Source organism: Sturnira hondurensis, unplaced genomic scaffold, assembly GCF_014824575.4.
Source record: "Sturnira hondurensis isolate 20B ecotype Veracruz unplaced genomic scaffold, ASM1482457v3 Scaffold0024385, whole genome shotgun sequence".
Taxonomy (NCBI): Eukaryota; Metazoa; Chordata; class Mammalia; order Chiroptera; family Phyllostomidae; genus Sturnira; species Sturnira hondurensis.
This window is the reverse complement of record NW_028097016.1, coordinates 1,581,324-1,597,850: the sequence shown is the minus strand read 5'-3', so window position 1 is coordinate 1,597,850 and position 16,527 is coordinate 1,581,324. Positions and strand designations below refer to the sequence as shown.

Below are 16,527 nucleotides of genomic sequence, written 5' to 3'. Positions count from 1 at the left end.
CTGTGGCGGGAGACATTTTCACCCCTGTTCTCCAGGCTCAGACGGGGAAGTGACTGGGCCAAAGTCACCCAACTGACCTGTGATGGACCCAGGATGTTAACCCTTTTCTGTGAACTCCAAAGCGGAATCTTTGCACTTATCTCTATAATTCTGTAAGAATTTAAGGACCCCATTCTCAGCCTGGGATTCCAGGAGGGCAGAGGGCGGCAGGATGAAAGCAGGGGTGTCTGGCCATGAGAGACCACAAGGTGGCACTGTGGGCTGGGAGCCTCTGGAGGGGCCTCAGGGATGCCCTGCTTGCTCCAGGGTTTGCACTCCTTCTGAGACAGGGAGGCCAGGGCTGGGGGTGCAGAGTAATGTCCCCACAGGAAGGAGGGGCCGGCACAGTGTGACAGCATCTGCCCCCACCCTCCCACTACAGCGGATCTCGGTGGAGGTGACCTGCCTCAGAGCTCGCTGTTCTGCAGGAGTCCCAGCCTCCCCTCCCCTGCCTTCAGCACCACTTTAAGACCCCTGTATTCCATGACCCTCCTCCAAGGGTTTCTCCTTCAAGCAGAGTTTTGGGAGGGCCCAGACCCCTTGGGTCAAAATCCCAGGGATCTCTCCCCTAGCCCTGCATTTGAAATCTCTAATCCGGAGGAAAGTGGAAGGGGTAGAGAAACAGTGGGGCTCTCGGACAACACCCCTTCCTGTGGCTGAGGGCTTTCTGACTTTCTCAGCCTTAGGCTCCTGCGGTGTATGTATGTGGGGAAGGGTGCTGAGCAACAAGACGGGCAAGCTCCCCACCCATACCTGTGGCCCAAACCTTCTGGGTTCTGTGTCATTGCTCACATTTCCAGGCCCACTCGTCCCTCTCAGCTGTGTGAACGAGCCTCCTCCAGGAAGGCTTCCTAATCCTCCCACAGGGCTCTCACACAGCTCTGTGCAGCAGGCTGTGTCGTGTCGTCTCTCCCGCTCCCTCCCCACTGATCCTGAGTCCCCTTAGGGGAGGGCTGGGGGTGGACCTATGGTTGCTGGCCATGGATATTCTTGTAGACCTTGGCCAGGTAGAACTTGCTGACAAGTAGAGCCACTGAGTTGGAAATGAGCTCCCAGTCATGAGCAGTGTACAGAGGAGTTAGGCTCCCACGGCAGTCAAAATGCCAGAAAGCAACAAAGCCCTGCGGGTGCTCAGAGGGAGGTGGAGAGGGACCTCAGGGAACACCTCTGCAGTTGAGACACAAACTGGGTCTGTCAGGATGGGGAGCAGTTGAGCGTGGGGATAAGGGCAAAGGCAAGGTCCCAGAATAACAGCCTGAGCACAGGCAGGGGCGTGCAAGTTCATGGACCTGGGGCAGCAGCGAGAGGGGAGATAAGGAAGGTGGAGAGGGTGCAATCCACTCTGGAGTAATTTCCACACCCCCGTCCTGGGCGATTATTGGGCTTCTCAGGCAGAACACACTGCCCAGGACGGGGCTGGACCTGATTCATTCTTGTGGCCCCGGGGCTCAGCCTAGGGAATATAAATGGACACTGGTCGAGTTATGGAAAGAGGGATTCTTTATAAATGTTTATTAAACCAAGGATCAGTAAAGTGTTGGGAAGGACTGGTGGGGGAGGACAGAGCTCTCACCGTCCTGTGGGCATCTCTGTAGGACCAGCCACGCATGCCCACATGGCCACTGATGGCTGGCTTCCACCCAGCACCTCCTCCCCCAACACATCCCCAGGACACCCTATTACAAAAGTGAACAAATGCAACTTTTTTCTTTTACAAACGACACTTTCCATCCCCAGCCAGCAGGGGTGGGGGTAGGGAGCTGGTTGAAAGTGGCAGTCCATTAAAAAGGCAACAACTGTATAAAATGAGCACAAGGAAAGAGCCCAGGGCTGGGAAGTGGAGATGCTGCCCTGGCGGGGCACATACAATTCTGGTGCAAACTGCCTACCTCCTCCCACTGCACTCAGTGGGGTGAGATGGGCTTGGGCTCTGGACCAGCACAAGCTGGATCTGGATGGCCCCTCCTTGCTTGAGGCCAGGTGGGGCTCCAGGATCACATCAACCTCTTAGGGGAGCATCTAGAGGCAATGCCTGAAGATTCATGGGGATGTTTCCAGTTTTGGTGCTGGGCGATCCCACCCCAGAGTGGGAAACTGGCAGGTGAGACTGGATGGCATGGCTGAAGCTTCCAGAGGCTCTGAGAGGTGAAGAGACTCAGCCCATGCAACACAGCTGGGCAGGGGGCCCAGAGTCCCACCATGGTGGCCCTTGCCTGTCCCCGAGATGACAGAACAAGGGCTTATATGACAGGATGTGAGTCGTGGTAGAAAAGGGGAGCCCAGAAAGGGGGGCAGGAGGGCATGATTAAGAGAAGACAGCAAAGAGCATAGGGGCCGAGCTGGGAGGCAGGACACGGGTCCAGTTGTGCCTCTGCCGCTGGGGCCCCTCAGATTGGCAATTTTCCTTCTCTCGACCTCAGTGCCCCCACCTGTCACATGAGGAGGTGGACTTGATTTTTTTCTGTCCTTTTTATAACTGGAGTTCTACCCAGGGTCCTAGGGGAAGAGAACAGGATAAAGTGGGCCCCATGTGCCCAGAGCAAAAGAAACCCATGCTCCTGAGTGACTGGACCACAGGCCCAAAGTGGCACTGAGCCAGGGACCTGACCTCTAACCTTCCTCTTATCAGTCAGGCTGGCCCAGGCTTGAGGGAAGGCACTTCATGGTGGAGTGGGGAGAAGGACAGCAGGGGACTGCTGTCTGGTTTGGCATCAGAGACCCTCTGCTTATGGTTTGGGGACAATATGGACAGAGGAGCAAGACTCTGCCTCTGGGGTTAGTCCCAGGCCCACAGCTATCTGTCAGTGACGCTGCCACAGAGGCCTGCAGAGTCCTCATTGGCCCTGGCACATTAACGTACAAATTGCCCAGGACCTGAGTCGGCCCAGGGCAGCAGTCTGTGATGTGGCCCCAGGCCATACCATCTGTCACAAGGTGCTGGGGCCCCTGGAAGCCTGTCTCCCCAGGTCTGTGCAGTGCAGGGCCACCTTGGGGGTGGCTCCAGGCTGCCGGGGGTAGGCACCCTCCCGCACTAGGCGCCGGCACTGCATACCCTGCCCCACAATGACGCTCTGCAGTGCTGGGAGGTGGAGGAGCAGTGTCTCAGGCAGGGGCACCAGGCCTGTGCCCGACAGGTCCAGCTCCTGCAGAGAGCTCAGGCCGGAGAACACCTCAGCTCCTGCCCACTTGAGCTGGGGGTTGCCCGACAGGTCCAGGACCTGCAGGCCATGCAGCTCACGGAAACCGTAGGGTTCCAGATGGGGGAGACCCTGCAGGCTCCCCAGTGACAGGTGTGTCAGGTCAGCCAGTCCCGTGAAGGCCCCTGGGCCAATGGCAGCCAGTGGGTTCCCGTCCAGGCTCAGGTAGCGCAAGGGCAAGTCCCGGAGGTCAGGCACGGTGCGGAGCCGGTTCCAGGCCAGGTTCAGGCTCTGAATGGTTGGCACGGGCAGGCTGGCCCGAGTGGCATGGGGCAGGAGGCGGTGGATGAGGTTGTGGGAGAGGTCCACGTGCAGCCCCCTGCCCTGGCTGTGGGTGGTGAAGGCAGACACTGGGACCTCACGAAGCCGGTTGTGGCTGAGGTTCACGTCACTCAGGGGTGAGCTGGTGAAGCTGGCCGAAGGCAGGGCTGCCAGGCCGTTATGGCTGAGGTCGAGCGACTCCAGGTAGCGAAGGCGGGAGAAGGTGGTGGGTGAGATGCTGGTGAGCAGGTTGTGGCTGAGATCCAGGCCGGCCAGCGTGGTATAGCCTGGCCCTGCCAACACCGACTCGTTCACTGTCTCTAGTCGGTTGGAGGACAGGTCCAGGTGGGTTGTGTCCAGAGGGATGGGCACGGGCAGGATGTGGGGGCCCAGGCCACTGCAATCTACTCGTGTCAGGCTGAAGCTGTCAAAGAGGCCGAAGGTCTCCACCTCACACTGGCACCCGGGGAAGCATGGTCGGGTCGTCTGGACCCAGCGCGCAGCCAGCAGCAGCAGCAGGGGCCACAGCATGGTGGGGGCTAGAAAGAGAGCCATAGGTGAGGGTTGACAGCAAGGTGCCCCACCCCAGATGGTTCTGACCCCAGCCCACAGACACCAGTCAGTGTGTCCAGGTGCAGCTGAAAGTTGCTCCCAGCACCCTGTCCTCCTGCGACGCCTTTCCTGAATACTCTTCCTCACAGAGTCCCTCATCCCTGTTACTCTTAGGCCTTGGTGGGGAAGAGGGGGTGAGGCCAGACCGGTGGATTTTCAACTGGAAGCAGCAGAACCCTATCTTAAATAAGATTAGCAGATGAAAGTGGGCCGGTTCTGGCTGAAGGGAGGGTGGGGGCCTGGAACCCTTCAGGCCTGCTCACCGTCTCTGCCGTGGGATGCTAACAAACCCTACTTGGGAGCCCATTGGATTGGATGGGTCGTTGGCTGGCCTCTAGGGCTCTGGCAATCTAGGGTTCATGGGCTGGTCTTGATCCAGGCCCTATCAGGGAGGTGCCTGAAGCTTAGGGATCAGGGTCACGGTGCTGAGCATGTGGCATGTGCTGTGCTAGCTGCCTCACTACACAGACTCGCTTCACCTTCACAGCTACAAAAATTGCAAGGTAGGCCCTGGCTGGTGTGGCTGAGTGTAGCAACCAAAGGGTTGCTGGTTCTATTCCCAGTCAGGGCACATGCCTGTGTTTCAGGCCAGGTCCCCAGTTGGGGGCATGTGAGAGCAACCACACATTGATGTTTCTCTCCCTCTGTCTAAAAAGAAATGTTTTTTTAAAAATTGCAAGGCAGAAATTTCCGTCACTGCTTCATGAAGAGGGAATTGAGACTTAGAGAGGTTCAGAAAGTTAGGCCTGGCGACAAGTAACTGGGAGGGGAAGCAGACGGAGCACAGAGGAAGCATGGCCGGCTGTCATGGTTAGGCAGTGGCTGAGCCATGCTTGAGACTCACATGCCAGCCTCCCAGATCAAGGCCTCTCCCTGCGAGGACTGGCCCTACCATACCTCTTTAGTGGGTGACAATGGACAAGTCCACAGTCCTAAGCCCCCTCACCTAGCCTGTCCTCCAGAGGCAGGATCCTTTATTCTAATTGTCTAGACCTCCTGATGGTTCTGGAATACCCGTCCTGAGCTCCTTGCCCCTTGCTCTGTCCTACCCCAGAAAATACAGGTATTACACCTCTCTGGTTCTTTCTTTAACCTGGGCAACTGGGCTGGTTCTCTCATACAGATGAAGAAATAGAGGCTCAGAGAGGAAAAGGGTTTACCCTAATCAGTAAAAAGCAGGGCAGGATTAGAACCCAGGCCTGCTCAATTCCAATTGCTGTTTTCATCTGCTGCCTCTGGTAGGACTGGCAAGGAGGCTGGTGGAAAGTCAAGATCCAAGAGGGGCTTTTTCCAGACACAGGCTGTGATATAAGCCACGTTCCCTCACCTGGCCGTTTCCACCCCTGTACAATCACACCATAGCTGCCACATGTCAGACACTACACGTACATTGTCACATTCAGTCTTTACACCATGGTAGCTCCATGATGCTCACGGGAGGATGAGGAGCAGGTGAGCGATGAAAGCATCGAACTGGACCATGTCTGCTTGTCCCCTCCCACCACACACCAGCCACTCAGCCTGGGAGACAGAAGGCACCCTGCCTCACTCCAGCAGGTCTCTCCATCTGGGATAGCCCCACTCTGCACCCCTGCCCTGTCCCCCCACCCCCGCACCCTCCCACTGGCCTTCAGGGAGGGATGGACCGGGGACCTGCCTGCCTTCTAGACTGGGGTAGATGTGGAGGGAACAATAAGATAGTATTACCAGCTCTCCATGAAACTTTAAAGGGGCAGCTACCTGATCCTCACACTGGCTCTGCATGGGAGCAGGAAGAAGTGGGGCTCTTCTCCCCTGCCCTGCTATGGGGTGCCTCCTCTCCCACGCCTTTCTATTATAGAGTCCAATTTGAGGATTAAATCTAGCCCAGGTGCATCCTGGGCTTGGTCCCAACTGTGGCAAGGTAGTAGAGTGTTCCAGTGTCTGGAACCAAAAGGAAAATAATTAATTTGCTGCAAGCACCCTTTATTCCCTTGAGTGAGAGCTTCTTACCACAGGGATTCATTACCACTCAGGGCCCCACCTTCCCGACTAAGCTGATCTGCTCACTCACCCTTCCTGGGGTTTAAACAAACATCACAAGTACAAAAAAAAAAGGGCCTGAGATCACCCTTTGGATCCTAGTAGGGTACATTATACAACGTACCTATTAAATGCCAAACGGCCTCTCATGATCTCCTGATTACGTAACTGGGAGCTCAAACACAATCCCTCCAGGGATTGTGTTCAGCCTTGGTTGAACGTTGGCTATGGTTCAGCCTTGTCCTCTGAGCCACAAAGCAGTAATTCTTGTCCTGACCCCCTCACATGAGCTGATGGATGCTTCCTGAAATGCAATCCAACTGCGAAGAGCTCTGCACACACCCAAGATGCCCTTCAGTGGGCCACTGTGGATACGGAATCGAGGCAATGGTAGGGACAGCTGATGTAAAGGGAGCAGGAGCGTCAATGAGACTTCGCATTTCCTGGGATGCCTCGCTCAGCCCTGCACAGTAGACAACTCTCTTTGGGCTCCTGTTCCATGCCAGGCCTGGACACTCCCCTGGGAAGCGCCAACATGGAGTCAGAGCCGGTCCTCACCAGGTGCTGGCACTGAACATACATTCTCTCACATGCAATCTTCAGTCCATTTTAGAGCGCAGGAAACTGAGCATGGGGAAAGGCAGGTGGTGGAGCTGGGAACTCAGCTCTTGCCTTTGGAACCTCATAACTGGCTTGGTTCCAGTGGAGTGTACACTTCTGTGTGTTTATGGGAAAAGAAGAGGTAGGTGTCCAGAGTCCGAGGGCCAAACTCTAGCTGCAACTGCACCAAGATTTTTAGTATTTAATGGCTCTAGGGTTTTCCTGAGGTCACAGCAGAGCCCGGAAGACTCTCAGGGACATCCCAGGGTGTTGGGAAAAGAGAAAGGAGAAATCCCTGAAAGGCCTCACAACTTTGGACCTAGCAGTGGGCAAAGGCAGAGGTGTGGGCTGGTGGTCTTTGAAAGTCAGGGCCCGTGTCCTGCTCAGAGGAAGTGTCCCCTTTGGAGGAACATACAGCAGGGCGCATTTATGTGTTGCAGAGACGAGGGGCTCAGCCACTGCCGCTGGAAGGAGGCCTTTAGAAAAGGCTCAGGGGCCGACGGGAGGGCAGAACTTTCCCAGGGGGAGACTAAGGGAAGATAAGGAAAATTCCTGCCAGGGCACAGCCCTTCACAGTTAACAAGGACTTTGCTTATTTGATGTTGGAAGGTCCCAGAGTGGGTGTGCAACGCTTCACTTTAGGGAGTGTGCAGGGACTTGTCCTGAGAGTCCCCGGTGAGGCGTGGCAGCCGACGCTTGGGCTCCGGCCTCCCGACTCCAGGCCCGCACTGCTCAGCCCACTCGAGCCAGCTGCTGGCATCTATAAAAACGATGCTCTGAAGGGTTTGCAAGCTCATGCAGGGGGCTGAGGCCATAATGATAGATATCATAAGATAAATTGCATGTCTAGGAAAACTGTAACTATGCATTAAAAAAAAATAAACCCAACCCAAATCCTAATTTTAGAAAGGCCAAAAGAAAATATACCAACAGTGGTTTTCTTTAGATGGTAGAACTCTGAGTGATTTAAACATGTCTTAATCTCTTCACACACACCCCTACTCCATGTCCTCTCTTATAGTAAGAGAAAAAATATATTATATTTTTCTTTGTGTTATATATATAATGTATATATAACACACTGAGTCACAAAGGCTCCTAACAGGACTGCCTCACTCATGACTATCTCTGCTTTCTCTGATGCTGGGTAGCCTCAGTCTTCTCACCTGTGAAATGGGATATTAATAGTCACTTCACAGGACCATCATGAAGATGAAACAAAATTGTAGAAATAAGGCACCTAGCAGGGCTCCCAGTACAGGGCAAGGCCAGAGTGGGCTGCCCTGCCTTCCCTCCCAGACAGCAGCTGATGGGGTGGGGATCAGCAGGCAGGCCTGACCCCCTCTCTTCCTCCTTCCTTTAGCAACCATGTCATCACAATGTCAAAGCCCTTATCAGCGCCCTCCTGGACAGTCATTCTCTCCAGACAGGCCACACCATGATATTTCTCAACAGGGCTTCTGGGTCTGGGAAGGGATGAATAATGTGAGTTCCTCTTGACAAAAACCGTCAGCCTCAGCTCCTCGGAGAGGAAAGGCCTCCACGGGGAGACGGCCTTGGACATCAACGTGCACTGCTCACTGGGAAAGGCACTTTACTTCTCTGAACCGGTTCCTTCCGTTGTGACTCTGAGATGGTACTGAGGGTCCCACCGGCCTCAGAAAGGTTGGATGTGGAGAACAGACAGAGAAGCTGAACAGCCCTGTGGAGAAATGAGACCCCAACGGGTGGAAGCCACATCATGGAAAGACTGTTCATTTTCACTCTACCTATACCCACTGCAGACATAATCAACCACAGTACCACTACCTAGGGCATCTGCACAGGACCTCTGAGCTCTCCTGCACAGGTGCTCTCTGCCCACTGATTACAGTTGGCCCTTGACATGAAAGCTGCCATTTGGTGGTGGATTCTCTGATCTGAAGGTGTTACATCACTGGGAACAGGAGTCACCTGCTAAACCGGTCAACTTTGAGAAGTGTCCTCCTCTCCCTGAGCCCATTTCCTCATCCAAAAGGGAGACAATAATCCCTTCCGAAAGGTGATGCTGTGAGGACTAGACGTCACGGGGCCAGGACATTGAGAGACGTGCAGTCAATGGGTGCCTGTGTCTCTCCCAGGCAGTATGGTAGAAGGAGTCCCCCAGAAAGGGCACCCATGACCACCTCCCACCCCCTTCACCTCTCCGGGCGTGGGGGCAAGGGGGCAGCAACGGGGTACCTGGGCAGTGATGAGGCAGGCCCTGGAAGACAGCCGAGGGTCCCAGTTTCAGTCCAGGCTCTGCACGGCCTGTTCACATTTTAGGACACGCCCCCTCCTTCCCTGAGCCTGTTTCTCCAGTCCCACAGTGAGAGGTTAGGTCTACACAAGCCAGCTCCAGTGTTTTAGGCACTCAAAATTTAACGAAAGCATTTGCCAAATCTCTGCTAAGTACTGTGTGCACCGTATCTTGGGGTGGGGTGCGCATACTCAGTCCTCCTGGGGCTTACTGACCAGCACTGGGGACAGGACCCCAACTCGTAACCAGGTCACTTATACCTGCCTTGGCCCCGGGAGACCAGGTTTGCCACTCTCTACATGACCTTTGCAGTTTTCTTCATTTCTTTTGAGCCTCAGTTCTTGCACCTGTGTGAACAGTATTAATTCTGTCTCCCTCTGGGAGCTATGATCGGCCCCCTGGAGAAAGAAAAAGGCAGACAGCTGGTCACCATGGAAGGCTGAGGGAGGACAGGGACCTTTGGCTCCAGATACATCGCTTCTTTTCCAAACCCTGATGTGCAGAGAAGAGATCCACTCACTGATCAGCCAGGTTACAGAACATGAGAGCAGAAGGACAAGGGCTCAGAAATTGTGCCCACCCTTGGTCTGGGGGACACAGCGTAAAGTCCTCTGGGCAGGGGCCATGAATGTTTGCTGGTGGGCCATGAGGTCCGATGAGTACATGCTGTGGCCCTAACAGGCCCCAGGCAAGTCTCCCCATGGTGGCACTCCAGGCCTTGCTAGAGAGCCTCTGAAACAACTTTGAACTCTCAAAAACTTTCTGATGTCCTACTTTTACCCCCAGAAATCAAGTTCTCCCTAGCAAGGAGACATCTGCAAGTTGTGCCACCTTCCTCCCTCCCCTGGCTAAGCTCCCGATCTTATTTATTGATTGTTTGAAAGACAGAGAGAGGAAAGGGGGAGAAGAAAGGGGAGAAAAACACGGATTTGTTGCTCCACTTATTTATGCATTCATTGGTTGATTCTAGTATGGGCCCTGACCGGGTATTGAACCCTCAACCTTGGGAAGACACTCTAACCAACTGAGCTGCCCCACCGGAGGTCAGCCCCCAACCCCCAGCCTTGATTTGGGCCTATAGTGATGGTGGCAGCTGCTGAACTAATCTCAGCCTCTGCTCTCACACTTCCCCAAATGCAGAGAGTTCCAGGGCTGGGGAGCTGGAAGGCCCCCGGGAGAGTAACTGAGGCAGAGGGGGGCAGTGACAGCACTGAGATGGACCCAGGACCCGAGTCCTGACGTCTCACACTGCTGCCAGCATCACCCGCACCCACCCGGCCTGCCCCGGCCCCACCAGTGGAACAAAGCCCGTCCTGTCCACTCAGGCTCCTGGGCCACCCTCCCTCCCTTGTTCCCTGGGGGCTTGCCACATCACACTTTGGGCACACCTCCACAGACACAGACTGAGTAAATTCTGTCATTAGTTATTTACCTGCTCGTTTCCTGACTTGAAGTGTGAGCAGCTTGAAGCAGTGACCCTGCCTTCTTCCCCCACCTGAGGCCAGAGCCAGGCCTGGCGGGAGGCACTGCTGGATAAATAAAGAGCCGGCAGTTAAGAGTCAACCGCTGGACTCAGATCTGAATGCAGCTCTGTATCTACTAGCCTCAGTAAAGTCTCAATCGGGTTGGGTCTCAGTGTCCTTGGTAGGGATCACAACACAGGGTTGATGAAAGCATTCAGCTCTCTCCACCCTCAAAATGCTCAGGGCATGGAAGACGGTGCTGGTCATGATCTACTAAGCTTCCTGAGGGCAATGATGGTGTCGTTTTTCTTTATGTTCCTCTGTACTCAAGAACCCAGTGCAGTACCAGGCACCGGGCACGTCTGTGGCTGTTGTGCCAGCACAGTCTAGTCACTGTGCGGGTGTCTGCCAGCAAGGCCCCATGCTCCCTCCTCTGAGATCTCTCTGGGGTTAGCAGCTCTGGCTTGGCCCCCTTGGCCCCAGCTGCCTGCCTCTGGTGCTGCAACACAGCATCTCTGGCCCATAGGTTTGCCAGCTCCTTCACCACAGCTTCAAGAGGGAGACCCTGGCACAGGAACAAGGTGGGCAGGGAGCTGAGCCTCGGGCTGGACCAGAGCCCTGCACCGACTTGAGACAGGCCTTTGCCTCTCCCAGCTGCTCCTCAGTGCCCAGCTGCCTCCCACCCCTCTCCCTTTCTTGTGAGCTCACTCAAGCTGACGCCAGTGAAAGCCCCAGGTGGAAATTCCATGAACATCCTGCCCCCCAACCATTTGTCAGCTCCAGAAACTCAAGGCAAAAAGAATTTTAGGGCCAACTCCTGGAGCCTTGAGGGCTGGTGCTCCCAAAAGAACCACTAACGCGGCCGCCCCTCTCCACAAATATGTCAGCTCACCACGCACTTCTGTTCCAGTGCCTCGTGTCTGTCTCACCACACCTTCTGACTGTGGGGATTACTGTCCCTGTTTTGTAGACAAGGAGACTGACATTTTTCAGCTGGGTAGTAGGGGAACCAGGCCTCAGCCTTAGAGGTCCTAGCTCCAAATCCAGTGCTTCTTGTACCACGCGCCACAGCGTACCAATGACCGTGTGGTTGACAGCTGACTGATCACTCTGGGCTGATCACATAACGACATTTACCCATCCATCCTATCTCGGGCAGGGACAGGGTTAGACTCGTTTTTACGTCCTAGGGGCTGAGCACTGAGCCTGGAACACAGAGAGTACTGCATGACGATATATCCTGGGCATTTAGAACACCAGGACTTCTCCTGAGGACATCTCTCAGCTTTTCCAGTGCTTCCTCAATGGTTACCTGCCTAGTCACTCTAAAGGTCAGCAGGTTAGGTGGCATCCTACCCATTTTATCGGGAGGTTCAGTGGTCTGTTCAGAGTCACCCAGCTTAGGAGGCCAGGGGCTGGACTCAGGAGCCAGGTAATCTGACACCCAGGGCCTGGCCTCCTCCAGGACATCTGTGCAAGTACAGGTGGGCCCCGGGGGCCCAACCACCTTCCCTAGGGATGCTAATCTGCAGGGAAGCAGGCAAGGGACCCAATACTCAATACTGGTTCTCCTTTCGGTGCGTCTTCTTTCTGAAGCTTTTCTGAGGCAACATGTGTGGACACACGGGGAGGCAGCCCAGGGCACAGGAAATGGGTTTTGCAACCAGGCAGAAAGGGCCCCACCCCCACAGGGCCTCACCTGCCACGAGGCAATGTGTGTGCCCTCACTCCTGAGTCTGGGTCTTCACCTGTGAAGTGGTGAGAAGCCCAGCACTACTCCCAGCAGGCCACTGGGGTGATGGCACGAGAGAGAGCGAAGACAGCCCGGGCCTGGCACACATGGGTGCTCACTGCATGTGGGCTCCTGTCCCTACCAATGGGTGATCTCAGGGACCAGGAACAAACAAGGAATTGCAATACCAGGAGACCTGTCAGAGCCTTGGGTCCTTTCTCAGGGCACCATTCCTGGTCCCTCCAGGGGCTGCAAGTGCTGGCCAGGCGCTACCAGGAAGTTGGTGAGTGAGTCTGGTAAAGGCTCAGAGGACAAAGCAGGCTGAAGTAGTTGTGTCTCCTGTGACAAAATGCAAATCAGCAACCTCCCCTTGGTGGGGGGGTCAGTATCTTCTCCAGCCCTCACCCTTAAGCCAGGCACTCACTCACACTGCCCAAGTCGGGCTCAGGAGGCCTCCAGGCCTGAACTGGAGAAACAGCCATCTCCCTGGCCTCCTGCCTCCAATGGCCAGGCTTGCTGGGCGCTGGAGTACAATCCCAATAGAAGACTAGGACCCCACCACGGCTCCCTGTTTAAAACCTGTCTCTTACCAGTCTAGAGTCCTATTCCCCTCCTAGGGCCCTACACCTTTGCACAGGCTCTTTCCTCCTACGAAGGCAGCCTTCTTTTCTTTGTCTGCTCTGCAGGATCTTACTCACTCAATTCCAAAGCCACCTCCTCTATGAGGCCTTCCCAGTTTAACCTGTGCCCTCATTTGGCAAAAGGTCACCTTCCCTCTGGGCTTCCCTGGCCCCTGGGCTGTCTGTCAAGGCAAGACACACTTCATGGTCTGTGGCCATCTCTGAATCCGACTGCGTCCAGCTCCTCTCCTGCCTGGGGCCTGGACATGTGAAGGGGGATAAACCAGATGAATGAAATGCCCTGGACAGAAAGCGTTCACACTAACGGCTTTGCCAGGTGCTGAATCAGGTGCAGGACCACAGCTGAGGCTGCCGCTGCCTTCTTTTGTCAGTGCAATTCAATAAATGTCTTCATAATGTAATAAAATACAAACCCCTTTTCATTTTATTGGCACATGTAATTCATTATCCCAGTTAACACTCACAACAGATCAGCAAGGTAGGAATTCTTATCCTCATTTGAAGGATGAGGACACCGAGAATCAAAAAGTTCAAGTTACTTGCCCAAGGCCACAGAGCTAGGAAATAATGGAATAGGAGTAAAATCCAGGTCCTTCCAACTCTACAAGGGTGGGGCACTCAGCCACCTTTAGACTCATCTCCCAGCCTCCAGAACCATCAATAAGCCAAAGGAAGTTTCCTCAGAATTACCAATCCCACCCTGTCAGGCCTGTTTCAACCTTCCACCAACTCTCCATTGCCTAAAGGTTCAAATCCCACGTCCTAGGTCTGGGATTCAAGGACTTCATATTTGGCCCCTGCCTTCCCTCCCAGCCTCCAGTTGAATTCTAATCCACTTCCACTCCCCCCTCCCCTCTGTTGCCAGAGCACACAGCCTTGCAGTGCTGTTTCCTCAGTGGGAGACACTTCCTACCTCCAGCATGTATTTACCTGGCTTCCCCCAGCTATTGCATTCCACCCTTCCATTCATTCCTGGGCTCCAAGGGGTCCTGGCCCATCTCACTCCATCCCTCCCTAACTTCAAAGCCACCTTCCCTCTCCCCCTTCAAAAGAGCAAATTAGTGCCAGGGAACTGGTCATGTCAGAACAAAGGTGTGTGTGAAAAGAAACATCAAAGTGTTTTCAGGTTCTGGGGTCTCAACCAGTCAGCCAGAATAGGAAGGGAAGAGAGAAGCTGTCAACACTTCTCTTCCCAGACGGGAAACTGAGGCCCAGAGAGGGAAAGGAAAGTACCAACAGTGGCCTCCTTTCCTAGTGAGGGGCTTGTGCCCCTCCATCACATCTGCAACATCCGGCGAAATTCTTAGTTTAAGACTGGGGCATAGTTGGGGGTGGCGAGATATTAGGGTTATCTTTGCTACTCAGAATCAAAAGCCCAGCAGGCTCCTGACGCCTGAGCTCCCCCTCTAGGGTCAGACTTGGGCTCTGCAAGCCCGAACTTCTCCGAAGCCTAGAGCAAGTAGGGAGGAGGCATGGGAGAGGTTCCTGAGACATCTACTCACCCAGGCCTAATGGGGACGGGCCGGGTTCTCAGGCCCGCTCTGGAAGGCTGCTCCGGTTATCCCCAACGAATGCTGGACACCTCCTGGGAGCGCTCACCCGCATCCGTAACGGGCTGAGCAACTTGCCCAGTGCAAGTTGGGCCATTCGCAACCTTTCTCTGCAAGGTTCCTAACCCCTCGCAGTCCACCAGGGAGTCTCGGAGCCAGCGCCAGGGGCAAGGAACCTCACCTCCTCACCTACCAGATCAGAGGTTTGGTGCCCCCAGGATGCAAAAGGAGAGCGGATCTCAAAGCGGAGCCGGGACTGGGGCTGGCCTCTCTGCCCAGTAGACTCGTCTCTCTCGGTCACACACACTCCGAGAAGCGCGGCTGCCCTCTCCTTTCCTCTCCTCAGCTCCCGGGCGGGGCCCTCGACCCACAGCTTCCCTCTCCCCACCTAGCTGGTTCCGAGAGGGTGTCGGGCACACTCCTCACAGCCCTGGCCAAGGCCAGTCCCCAGGCACCGCCAATTTCCCCACCCGCCAACCCTATCTCATCCCTCTGGTCTCCGAGACCCCAGAAGACGAAAGAGGGGAGGGATGCCAGCGCCCCTAGACCAGACGTCAGAGGAGAGGGGGATCGGGGCTGTTGCCGGAGGAATCCAGAGAAAAGTTTGAAGCCAAGTCCGGGGGGTGGTGGGAGTGAACAGCAGGGGAGCGGGGAGTTGGGGGCGGTGTCTGGCTCTCGGCGCACACACACTCCACGGACTCCCAACCTAGACACGTCGACAGGCACAGACCACGTAGCAAACACACAACGATGCGCCCACCAACACCCACAACCAAACGAGGGCCCACAAAATGTGAACAGAAGAGCTACACAGTCACGCAAAGCCACGGGCACACAAAGGCGCAGGCAGACCCACATGCCCAGACCCAAATCCACAAAGGCCCACAAACGCGAGATGCACGTGTCCGCACAAAGACCCCAGAAGCGCTGGCCCACACCGGCGATCCGAGCCTTTGTCTCTTTGAAGCCCTCTCCCCCTGGTCTGGGTTCCCCACTCCAGCCAAGTGCCGGGCGTCTCGCTGCTGCGGCTGACACCCCAGGTCCAGGAAAAGTTAGGAGGCCCTCGCCCTCGGCCCTGCGTCCAGCGCCGCCTGCCTGACTGATGGAGCGGCCAGGTTGGTGACCGGGGCTTCAGACTTTTGCTCGCAGCGCGGACTCCCATTCCACCCGGGGACCCGCACCCACCTGGAAGCCTGCGCCGCCGCCGCCTCGGCACGCTCACCTAGGCGGCCCGGCCGCGGGCTCTCGGGCCGGCGCTTTTCTCTGCGCCGCGCGGCCCGGCCCCCCACCCCACCCCAGTCCCCGCCCGCCGCCTGGCGAACCCCCAGCCCGCCAGACACCCAGTGGCGGCTCCGGCTGGCGGCCCAGAGACTTAGGGAGTGTCACCAAAGTGCGGGCCTTTCCTGGAGCGCTCTCGGCTCCCACCCCGCGCCCGCCCGCGGAGCCCGCGCCGAGCCCGGGTTCCACCCTAGGGAGCGTCTCAAAAGTGCGTACGCAGCTCCCGCCCACTCCGGTCCGCCTTGCTCCCAGCTTCCAGGAACCCGGATCCCTGCCCCCTCTCCGGAGTGCCTGAGAAGTCTCAGCAGATGGCCCTCTTGGTTGGTAACATCTGGAGGTCGCTGGAGTTTGTGTGTGGGGGTGGGGTAGGAGGAGGATTGGGGGAGGGAGTTGGTAAGAAAGAGATTGGGTGGGCGAAGCTTCTTCTTTTTTTTTTTTAATACGGGTGAAAGGGGTCCAGAGACGTTAGTGAGAGGCAGACCAAGAATCTGAAGCGTACAGAGACAGGCTGAAAGATGAACCTGCAGAGAAAGGAGATGGGGAATGAGGCAGAAAGCCTGGAGGGAGAGAAGAAAGCATCCGACTTTTTTTTTCTTCTGGAGGGAACCATGAACTTCTGGTTTCTGGGATTCTAAGAAGGGAAACTGCATGTGTGACTAGGCAGTGATGTAAGTCTATTCTTGCCTATGCAGCCCACCCCTTCTCCTCCCTGTCTGTAGTAAAAAGGGCAGAAAAACATAAAAAAAAACCCTTAAAAATTGCCTGGTGGATGCATTCCCTACAAGGGCAGGTGGATGGGGGAGGTCTGAGTCTTCCAGTTGACAGACTGGAGGAGGAAGGGGGAATTCTAATGC

The 16,527-nt window shown here is 55.7% G+C and overlaps 1 protein-coding gene across 3 annotated transcripts; it reads right to left on the bottom strand.

Annotated features, from left to right (window-relative positions):
- Nucleotides 1-1,526: 1,526 nt before the first annotated feature.
- Nucleotides 1,527-15,688, bottom strand: TSKU (tsukushi, small leucine rich proteoglycan). 3 transcript variants are annotated; one of them, XM_037038404.1, is made up of 2 exons: nt 15,581-15,688; nt 1,527-4,036 (listed from the first exon to the last, which is right to left on the bottom strand). In XM_037038404.1, exon 2 carries the CDS (start codon nt 4,026-4,028, stop codon nt 2,967-2,969), a length of 1,062 nt encoding a protein of 353 aa, XP_036894299.1. In that variant the 5' UTR covers nt 4,029-4,036; nt 15,581-15,688; the 3' UTR covers nt 1,527-2,966. The 3 variants fall into 3 exon arrangements, with proteins under 3 accessions (XP_036894299.1, XP_036894300.1, XP_036894301.1); XM_037038405.1 differs by lacking the exon at nt 15,581-15,688 and adding an exon at nt 10,442-10,538; XM_037038406.1 differs by lacking the exon at nt 15,581-15,688 and adding an exon at nt 6,690-7,464.
- Nucleotides 15,689-16,527: the final 839 nt, after the last annotated feature.